Here is an 11,264-nt window from a genome sequence, read left to right on the forward strand (position 1 = left end):
GCCTTCACACAATGCTGCCAGAGTTTACACCTAAAGGAACACCACAATGTATCTGAAGACTTTTCAGAAGTATCCTACTACAAGGATTACAGTAAAACCATATTCATCTTCACCAGGGTCTCCCCAGCAACTCAGTTTTCCACACACATCTAAAACCTAGCTAGATTAAGCTGCTGATTTCTCCCTTGGAATGCTCTCCCAGTCCTTACATGGCAGGCACTACTACAGGACCATTTATTGCTAACTGAAAATAACAGCAGTGCTGCTGCTGTAACAATCACCTGTTACAGTAGTGTTTATTGTGGCTGTGGTTTCCATTACAGCTCTGCAACCGCACTGGTGTGACACATTCTTGTTAGCATTGCGTACACAGTTTTATATCTAGCATACTACAGACCTCTTGTAGCTCAACTAAACTACAGGAAAAGCATTTCTAACTACCTAAGGGATGTACTAATACCTTTAATCAGTTTTCTTCTGGAAAAAAAATTGAGAGTTTCTTCACAAAGTGAAGCAGGACAGGATGACCCAGAGCACTTAAGGGTTGAAGTCATTCAGCATTTTGCAAGACCACTTCTTCAAAATGGTATTTAACAATGAGTAAATCACTGACCAACCAAACATCTCCTCAAAAAGCAGAGTAACTGAAGTGATTTTATTACTCAAAATCCAGTTTTAAAAACATGCAAGAAGCACAGCTTCATCTAAAGACTTTATTTTTTTCCCAACAAAGAGAAAATACTGTAAAGGCTCACTCTTCACACTAGAGACTGTTGAACTACAGATGACATTTACAGTCAGCCTGTATAGTCCAGCACAAGATAACCTAACAGGAAAAAATGCATAACTTGTAAGAAATTTAATAAAGCAAAGCAAGTTCATTTAGGATCCACTAAAACTCTTACACGTTTCCATTACCGCACTGAAAGAACTACATTAGGTATTATTTTGGAGTAGCCTGGCACACTGCATTCACATCTTAAGAAGAAAAAAAAAAAAAAAAAAAGCTTAAAGCACTTGCTATTTATTGTATAAAAGAAAACACTTGAAGTACCCACAAGTTCCCTGAGAAATAGCCCTGAATTTCAGAATCCCAAGGAGATGAATTGGCTGTCAGATAACAATGGCCCTTCGTCAGATGGGCTTGGCAGTGGTAAACAAGAAATTTCTCAGCTTTTCCTCACAAATATGAAATATTTGCTCTTAGCCAACAGCTGCGGCAGTTTAAAGACATCCTGTGTATTTATTCAAATTACAAGTCACCCACACACCTAACACTGACTGTATTTCAGCAAATTTAAAAATACTCTGACAATTACTGAAGCAGACAGAAAATAATTCTGAAGACAAAGCAGAATCTAACTTTGTGGGTGTAAAATTGACTGAACTTCCTAAGTCAGTTTTCCTGTCGAAGAGTAAAGAAAATAACCTACAACAGTAGCTACAGTTATCAGAACTCCTCCTCTGAATTAAAATGTTCCAGTGATGTGTGATACTATTTATTTGAAAGTATTTCACTGATTTATCAGGAAGAAAATAAGCAAAAATGTAATAGCAAAAGCAAACACTTCTTACAAGTATAAACTATTGAAGTCCAATTTATCATTTTCGGTATCACAATTCTGTACTCAACTTCAGAAATCCTAGGACTAAATGGTACTTTAACCTACATGCTATTCTCAGGGTGTATTATTATTTTTAAGTATTCACCATTACGTAACAGGAACTTTCTTCAAGATAATCAAGACTACATACTGTTTTAAAACTTCAAGTATTTTTTGTATCTCAGTAACAAATAACACACACAGCAGAAGTGCAAGGTTTTTTAGCATTTATTAATGTTTCATCTACATGTTCTTACTCTTGCAATACAAACTACACTGCTGTTTAATTTCTTGTTAGACCCTATAAGCCAAATTTAGGAATGCGTACATATTATTCCAATATATTCCTCAGCAGGAAAAGCTACACTGAGTCCCTAAACTTTAGTATAAAGTTTAATACACATTGTAAAAAATGTTGTATTAAGTCTTTTAATATGACTTTGAAGAATCTGACTACGCAATGCTCAGAGCAGCCCAATTTATAATTATTCAAAAAAATGCTATGCTACACAGTAACAAGTCCAATTTTGAGGTCAAAAGGTTACCTTATTTGATGAGAAGAAAAAAAGACAATCATCTCAAGTCCATGATATCGCAGATAAAGGAATTACAAATTAGCCGTTACTAAGTTTCTTGAAAAGCTTTGTCTGTATTTACAAGATGTAACGGCTGTATGTTTTTGACTTACGCAGAGATCAAAAGCATAGCTGCTTTAAAAAAAATGTTCAAGCCAGTGCAGCTTTGCAGTGCAGGAGTAATATCGTTCTGAAGTTAAGGCACCAGTGAATGCAAGTAAACAAGATCCCAGACGCATGCATAAAGAACATGCAATATAATGAAAATGCAGCAACTAAGATGCCTGATAATGAAAGCACTATAGTTCTACACAAGCATACATTAATACAGTTGTTTTCTCAGACTTTACTAGCTCCAAGCTCAAACTATACTCAACTATCAGCATCTGGCCTTTAATGAGATCCATTTTGTAAGAAGTTGTACAATGCATTTTAAGTAATGTTTTCATTTGAGGAAATGCAGCAAGATCAAGTATACACAGAAAATTAATTCCCAAACCTGCCCAACTTCTCTGCTACCCTCTTACACATTTTCTATTTACATCCTGCTGGAAAAAAATGAGGAAAAGAAAAGCCAATGTCCACATTTCAGCTTTACTGGACAAAATGCTCTCTTCCCTGCAGCACGCATTTTTATTTATTTACCTTTAAAAGTTCAGTTCAGTTCAGAAAGTTAGTTTATATTTTTTCTTAAGTCTTCATAAGAGCTTTATGCAGCAACTCACATCAAATTCAGCTATCGCTGCATGTCAAAATAACTTTTCACAACACATAATAATTTCCAATGAGACATCATATAAACACCCAATACCCAAAAAACAGGCTGTTGGAGTTGCACTCACATTTTAAGTGTCCACAGGAACACACTTCATAACATTCACGATATTGTCACCAAGATATGGAAGTTTACACCTCAAACATGGACTGCTCTATCAAGCTTTCCCCTCAACACCCATACAGATTGTTTGAGAACTTCTTACTGCTCCTATATCTCAATAAGGACGTCCCAAGTTTAAATGTGCGCTTTAACACCTGATCTGGTAAGAAATTATTTTCTGATACATTTAGGATTAGAAATACTTACAGCCTCTCCAGTTCTTTTAAATCCTGGAACGCTCCTCTCTCAATAGTGCTAATCTTGTTCTCCATGAGCTGACTGAAACAGAGAAATTTTTGTACATAAGTTTTAACAGCTCCAAGACCACTTGTTGCATTAACAGCAGTCGTTTACAGACAGCCCTATCTTCATTAGAATAACTGTAGCAGCATTTTAAAGTGACAACCAATGCAACATATTTGACTGCTATTGCCCCAAACCTTGCATGTGCTCATATAGCCAAAAAAAAAAAAAAAAAAGGAAAATAACCCTCATTAAAATCGATTTAAATTGAAGAGTCCCAAGTTGAAACATACATGCCACGCATATATGTCAGTGCTCTCCAGTGAGCTTTAAGACTCCAACCGAACAGTACAAAAGCAAAATGAGTCTCATATAAGAACGACATAAAAATACAGAATTGTGGTACGCAGGAAAAAAGACAACAGCAAATCAATGAATCTGTGAAAGACTGCACAGTAATTGTCACCATAATAGTAGTTTTAAAAGAATTAAAAATTACTACAACGTGATACACTGTTTAAAAAGAAAAAAGGCTGTTATTTGACTACTTGTTCAAATAAAACAGCTTTAGCAAATAAGCTAATTGTACAGTATTTTAAACTTGCTCTCAGTTACCCTATCTTCCCCCAAACCCAGTCCCAGAAAAGCCTCATAAAGCTTGCAGAAGGGTTTACAGAACTAACCCAAATTATTCTCTGATTAAATTCACTGTTAAAGTATATAAAGCAATAATCATCACCTGAGACTTGCTTTTATATTGAGCAGAGGAATAACTTTTTCCTTTTTAATGAATTCCCCCTATACTTCAGCGTACCAATTTTCTACATGAACTATAAATTTGCTAAGCTTAAGCTCCTTCTTAAGAAGTTATATGCCAAATTAAAACTTCCATTCCCTTTACAGCCTTAAGAACAGATTTAAAGAATGATAACCGAGATGACATTTAAGGCATTTGTTAACTTATTTCTACCAGCATATAACATGGGGGAGGGGCTGTAAATTCAGAAGCAGTAGCACAATAGTTGTAAAGAGATGGATAAACCAGAGGATAACCAGCTCAACAGTTTTTATAACATGAGCTGTAGCATCAGTCCAAGAAGTATCAGTGATAAAGATAAAGAAAGATAAAGAAAGACAGAACTTACAGAACTCGAAGGTGCCTTAGACCAGCAAAGTCGGTTTTGGTGATTCTGGTGATGTTATTTCCATTAAGGTCCCTAAGAAAAATAATTCATAAGCAGCAAAATTAAAACATTCAGAAGTTCTGCATTTTTTCCCCCCTCTTTAAATTACTTAATTTTCACTGGCAAGTTTTTACTGGGTGTTTTGCTTTGTTTTTTTCTTTTTCATTAGCAAACCTGAATGATACCAATAAGCCATTCCTGCAGCACTGTGCAAGCACCAGCCTTCCAAGTGACCGAATGAGAGTTTATCTGCACAGTGGTAGTTTCAAACTTTGTTATCAGAGACCCTCACAAAGTGAGTTCTTCCTACCGTTATATGGCTCACATTTATCTTTAGCAATCATGAACAGCCTAAGCCTGTCGGAGCAGGTCAGGTCTGCCCAGTTAGAACTGTATCTAGAAAACCAGTAAAGCTTCTTTATGGCCACAACAGTATCTGTTAGGGTTACAATCTGACAGTCACAAAACTAAACAAACAAGTGACTGAAATCAGGACAATCCCCTAAATTTTAAACAACTTCCAGCTTTCATGCTATTTCTGCATAGGCAGAAGAGAGCTCTACTTGCTGCAGCAAACATTAGCTTTTGAAGCAGCTGTACAGTTGTTGCAGAGTAAATACTTCGGAACAGCATTTTACAAAAACTGAACACTTCATGTGTGGCACAGGAAGCGATACTGACTGCAGAACACAACGCATGGTCAAAAGCAATGGAAAACTGCATTAAGGCCCTGACATTTCTGCTCGTATGTCAGCACTTCTTTCTTTTCTGGAGTTGTTTGCCCTTTTATTTCCCCTCTTTTTATTTAATTAACATTGTAGGTCAAGATATATAGGCTTCCCTCAATTCCAGTCACTGCAAATAAAACCAGACTTCACAATTCCTGAGGTAAGCCATTAGGAAGTGGTATTGCACAGAAACTACACTGACAATTACAGCTCATTCCCAACGCATTTAGGGGGGGAAAAAAAGTCACTGTTTTTGGTGTTTGTACCACATGTGGCCAAAACACCACTGTGAAGAAACCACACAAGCCTCAGCAGAAATCAGCATCCCTGACACTCAGGGTGAAATGCATCACTTGAGACATGTGTTCATAGCCTAACATTTAGATGAGTTATTAGAGGTTATAAAAATAATGCGCTCATCTCTTCCTCTTCCTTAGATCCCCCCAGAAATAACAGGAAAGCCGACCACATGCTCACTCTTCTACGACTGGAAAGCACTCTCAATGGAGAGCATTCGAATGCTCTCAAAAAGCGGTTGGGGTGGGGGGTGAAGGCCGCAGTTCAGACGCAACTTCGCGCCGTGCGGGTGGGGAAGGGGCTACAGCACCAACGCCGGCAGCGCGGAGCTCCGCAGGGGGCGGTGGGCGCTGAGGGGCAGCTGCCGCGGGACTCCGAGCACCGCAGCGAAACGGGCAAAGGAAGAAGGGGCCGGAACCGCCACCCCCTCGTTATATATACAAACGGAGGGCGGCGGGACCCCCGGGGGCCACCTCTGCCTCGCGGGCGCCGCAAGCCCGCCGGGAACCGCCGGCTCGGGGTACTTACAGCCGCTCGGTGTTGCGGGGGATGTTCCTCGGGACGCCGCGCAGCGCCAGCCCGTGACAGTCCACCGTGCTTCCCGAGCAGGAGCACTGCGCCGGACACGGCTGCGGCGCCGCCTCGCCCGCCAGCAGCAGCAGCAGCCCCAGGGCCAGGGGGAGCCTCCCCCAGGCGCACATCATCGCCGCCCGCTGCGCCCGGCCGGGGCCCGCCGGCCTCGGGCCCGGGGTGGCGCGGGGCGCGCCGCCCTCCTCCTCCACCTCGCCGCGGGGAGCGCTCGGGCAACTTTCAGCGTGCGGAGAAATCGAAGTCCTCTCTATCCAGAGCCGAGCCGAGCAAACAAGCCCGGCAAAGTGCGGCGGGTGGCAGCGATCCGAGGCTGAAGGCAACTTGGAGGGGAGGGGGCCTGGCCGGGCCCTCCCTCCGTAACCCGTCGGATGGCGGGGACGGGCGGCACTCGGCTTTTGGCTTCAGCGGCGCCGGCTCCTTCGCGTGCTCCTCTCCCAGCCGTGACTCCCCCCGGCTTCCAACTGGCGCTGCGTCCGCTCCCACGCGTGTCCCCGCCGCGGGCCGCTCGCAGCCCCCGGGGGCGGCGGCGGGGCTGCACCGCGCACACACAACCCTGCCGCGGGGCTCAGCAAATCATCCCCCACTGGCAGGCATTCATCAAACTGTCTCACGGAAGGAAGAGGGAGGGAAGATTAAAAAAAAAAGTCAAACACACGAGATGATGTTGGGCTCGGGGTTCGGCTTTCCACCCCCCGCGTTCCCTCCTGCTGGAAGCTCCCAAGCCAAGTTTAGCAGGAAAGGGCTGGTCCTAGAGGCCGATAATAATAAGCAGCTCGAGAAGTGATTCGTTGCCCTGCTGGAAGGGAGTTCATCCACCACCTCCTTCTCCGCGGTGACAGATCACAGCTATAGATCCTCCGGTGATAGCTGAGCGCGGTGAGCTGCGCGCCCGACTCCGCTCCTCGCGGTCTCCCGGATACCGCGGCTGCGGCAGAGGACCCTGATGGGAGAGGTGGCGGCGGCTCAGTCCTTCCAGGTGAGGCCGGTTCGGCAGCTCCCGGGCTCGCCGCAGGAAAGGCAGCAACTTTCCTTCTCTCCCGGAGCCCGACGAGGCGCAACGCCTCAGGAAAGCTCCGCGCCCGCTCCGCTGCCGCACCTGAGCCGCCGGTGCCGAGCAGCCCGGCGGCGGCGCTCCTCCTGCGGCGGAGAGAAGCCGGAGAAGGGAGGCGACACGCCGGCTCCTTCACTCGCCCCCTTGAACAATAGGATGGCACCGCCGCCCGCAGGCTGGCTCTCCTCTCCGCAGCAAGGTGCCCAACGCCGCTGTTCGCGGAAAGTGCCCCGAGGAGCGGCCGTCAGCGCCGAACCGCCGCTCCGCTCCGCCTCGCCCGGCGCGGCGCCCCTCGCCCCGCTCCCACGGAGCCGGGAGCGCCCCACGCGCCGCCTTATATAGGGGCGGTGGGGCCGCGCCTCCCCGGCCCCGCCCGCAGCGCCCCGCGCCGCGCTCACTGGCTGCGCTGCCGCCCGCCCCGGCCCGGCCCCGGCCCCGGCCCGGAGAGAGCGGGGGGGGGACGGCGGCGACGCCAACAATGAATGAAAGTTGGGCGAGCGCGGAGGCGGCGCCGGGAGGGGCAGCACCCCTGAGAGCGTGGCGCTTCCCCCCGCAGGGAGTTCTGCGGGGACTTTCTCACGTGGCCTCCGGGTGTCAAACGGAGAGAGGGAGCGGGGCTGGGGTCCGCCGCGATGTCTGCGTGTGTTGTGCCTAGAGAGAGAGGGAGGGAGCGGGCTGAAGCGTCGTCTGCTGCACTTGTACACATCTCCGGCTTCTCACAGAGGATCTTGTGTTTTGTTTCTCTCACTGCTGAGGGAGGAGGAGGGTTTTCTTGGCTTTTCCTTCAGTCACAGCTTTCGTGTGTGAAGCGTACCACAATCTCCCATGAATTGTTTTTTGAAAATTAAATGAGCAAGTGTTATTCCATACATAAAAATATGTCGAGTAGCAGCATGAGCGCTGCTCTTTACCATCCTCTTCCAAAAGTTGTATTATGAATACTCACAGTGTTCCCGTTAAATTTTGTTGTTTCTTTTCATTGCATCTTCAGCATTCCTAGGAAAATGTAAGTGCATCAGGTTTCTATCTAAATTGGTTTTAGTTTTCTTTCCTTCTGCATGCAGCTCCATGCGACTGGCAACATGTCCTGAAACCTCAGCAATAGGTGACAGTGATTTATCTTTCAGCCCCAGCAGGGATGGATGATGAAGGCTCCAGCAAGGTGTGGTGTGTAAATGCTCCAGGGAGTCCCTAGTTCCTTCCATATGGCTACATCCAGCTGAGGCTCTTCATCCCCGGGGTCCCTGCTGCACAATCCACACAAGAGACTTTCCCTTTCCTGGTTACCAAGAAGACAAATTCTCCCCTCGGAAACACTCTCCTTGATCCAGGTTAGTCTGCCCACGTAGAAGCTAGCAAAGTTAATCCTGACTCCTCTTGCTGTGGAATGTGAGACAAAATGAAAATGTCTGAAATGTATGGACCTACAAAAAAAGAAACAGAACTGTTCTATTTTATACCTGTTTGTTCATGCTGGACTCACTGAGAAGCAGGAATGCTCTAGGTTTAGGTGGTGCAGAAAGAATTCAGTGACTGTAAGGGAAGATGTTGTCTTCCATGTATGAATGCTTTCTACTCTTTTCTCCTATTGATTGTTTTAGGTCTTTACAAAGGACTTAGGAAGGATTTTGCAACTTTCTAGCAGGCAACAGGAAGAAAAAATAAATGTAATCTAAAATATTGCTTTCATGCCTCTACTAAAATCCTTTATCTTACAACTCCAGACAGAGAAAATACAGAGAACACTAATGTAACTATTCAGTACTATTCATTACTTCTTTCAAGTACCAACTGCATCCCAAGTGTAGCCGAGGACAGAAGGAAAAGAAATAATAAACCATTTTTATATAGTAATTATCTGAAAATCTGAGTCCGTGTTTAAAGTTTTAAATGTTTCTGAACTGCTCTGTGCATGGCTGATTCAAAATCTAGGCTGGTCTTAATTTAATATACTTTGTTTTCAAAGAGACATATACTAAAGTCCAAAGAAAATCAATTTTTATTCCTCTTTGGGGGGCTCATTGATTTCTACCATGCCTACCTTTGAAGCATACCTTTCATTCATTCAGATTGATTTTCTTGAGTGACTCCCCTCCCAGCACATCACAACTCTCCTTTTGTGATCCAAATTCTTTAACGGGAGAACTCCCCATATCCTTACTGTCTGAGGGTGAGGCCTCCGGTAAGATCCGAGATAGCATCATTCCTGGAGCACAAACCTGGCCCCCACAGAGATCCCTGAGGCTGCCCCAGTTGCCTGCAGAAGCATCTTTCAAAGGCAACAAGGAAAATATTCCCACAGAGGCGAAAGATGGGGAACAGTTGTAACAGGAAGCCATGGTGAACAAAAGCAATTACAGACGTTTGTCAATGGAAGAACAAAAGATTTTCTGCAGCTACATCAGAAAATTCAAACAACAGCTAAATGAACTTCTGTGTTCTCCAGCTTCACTGTACTACAGTCCACCTTTTGGAGGACAGGTATAATTAAGAAAAAGGGAGGGAGGGAGGAAGGAAGGAAAGAAGGAAGGGGGGAAGGAGGGAGGGAGGGAGGGAAGAAGGAAGAGAGGGAGGGAGGGAGACCCCCCCAAAATTAAGAACAGAATCCAGAGCATTAAAGTAGAAAGAGCTGCTATTCATGGCTGAGGTGGGTAGTGCTAAGGCTGAGCACACACACCTGAGTGAGCTCTATGAAAGAGAGTTAACTGAGTGAGCATCAGTGTAGCTTAATGAGGACAGTATGCCTGAAAGACACTGAAACATATGACTCATCAATTTGTAAATAATTAAGGTTAATAAGATGAAAGAATAACCAGCAGAGATATATAAAAAATAAACAGTATAAATTAATCTAGTTTTCTTCTTTGACAAATTAACTAACTTTGTGGGTAGGAGGAATGATAGATATGAGCAAGTTATTGCCACTGTGTACATTAATGTTCTTCTGAGCAAACAGCTTAAATATAGTCAAAATCTAATGGCTGGAATGAGAACACTTATCCAGCCTTACATTCAGAGTATGGCTGATGGTCATACAGTCTGGGAGCATACAGACTCCTTTAAAAAGCTGCTAAAACTACTATGCCACTGAACAGTTCCATCAGTGACTGAAAAATAAGCACATCCATTAACAGATGATACCAGATTGGAAAGGAAAAATTTACAAGGCAGAAAAGGGATTCAAATTTTTTAACTGGAAATAACTCACAAATTTATCTAACTTAAGCAAGACCAAGCACTCAAATAAATAAATAAATAAATAATAGTAAACAAATAAATATATGTGTGTGTGTGTGTGTATATATATATATATATATATATATATATATTGCACTAAAAAATAAAGAAAAAATTCAAATGCTTAATTGCAAAATAACTTGCTGGACAGCAGCAATCCAGAGAAGGATATGAATCACCATAGCCTACAGAGAGACTCGGAAATTATTAGCACAACACAATCGTTTTGCTCAGAGAAAGTGCTATTTGGTTGTTAGTTATCTTTCCTGGTTGTTAGCCAGCCAAGTTTAAAACAGGTCTGAAATACCTTCAAATTAAATACATGCTCTTTTAATTTAATAGCATGAGCTTGCTGGAGGGAGGGGTACAGGACCATGTCTGTGTTTGTACAATTTCTCCGAGGGAGCTAGGGATCAAACTTTTTGACTTTGCTGAAACAACATTCATAATAAACATTACAACTGTTAGTAAATATTTCAGAGCTGTATCCTTAGTCTAATGCTGAGTGACCTCTGATATCAGAGGGACGCTATCAAATTTTTAAGGTCACAGATTTCACACATGTAGAACCTGTAGGTGTTTGTGGAGCCACATGGTGTCTCAGAATGTTTTATCACAAAGTATAACTGGAAAACTATTTGAAAACTTTCCTGATTCTTAAGAGTAGAAAATGAAAACTTGGAATTAATCCATTGTCATTCTGTTGAAATAGTGTGGATTAATTTTTGTTTCTCAAATAAGCAGGCCTTCAAGTACTCTATGCAAATCTGTAGAATAGCAAGATTCTCATTAGAAGCTACCCCTTTATGAAAAATATTCACAATATCTCCAGGGTAGTTGTAGAGATATCTAGTGAGGGAGGAAATGGAAGTGTCAG

The 11,264-nt window shown here is 43.7% G+C and overlaps 1 protein-coding gene across 17 annotated transcripts in view; it reads right to left on the reverse strand.

Annotated features, from left to right (window-relative positions):
• Positions 1-6,570, reverse strand: part of SLIT2 (slit guidance ligand 2) — a 242,711-nt gene extending 236,141 nt beyond the window's left edge. For 16 of the 17 annotated variants that reach the window (XM_015862756.2, XM_032444126.1, XM_015862747.2 and 13 more), the window contains exons 1-3: positions 6,037-6,284; positions 4,445-4,516; positions 3,264-3,335 (exon numbers count right to left, since the gene is read on the reverse strand). In XM_015862756.2, the coding sequence (XP_015718242.1) occupies positions 3,264-3,335; positions 4,445-4,516; positions 6,037-6,212 (320 nt within the window). In that variant the 5' untranslated portion in view covers positions 6,213-6,284. Of the gene's footprint in view, positions 1-3,263; positions 3,336-4,444; positions 4,517-6,036 lie in introns of all 17 variants that reach the window. The other variant, XM_015862752.2, reaches the window with a different exon arrangement.
• Between the last annotated feature and the right edge of the window lie 4,694 nt (positions 6,571-11,264).

This window comes from Coturnix japonica, chromosome 4 (genome assembly GCF_001577835.2).
Source record: "Coturnix japonica isolate 7356 chromosome 4, Coturnix japonica 2.1, whole genome shotgun sequence".
NCBI classification, from domain to species: domain Eukaryota; kingdom Metazoa; phylum Chordata; class Aves; order Galliformes; family Phasianidae; genus Coturnix; species Coturnix japonica.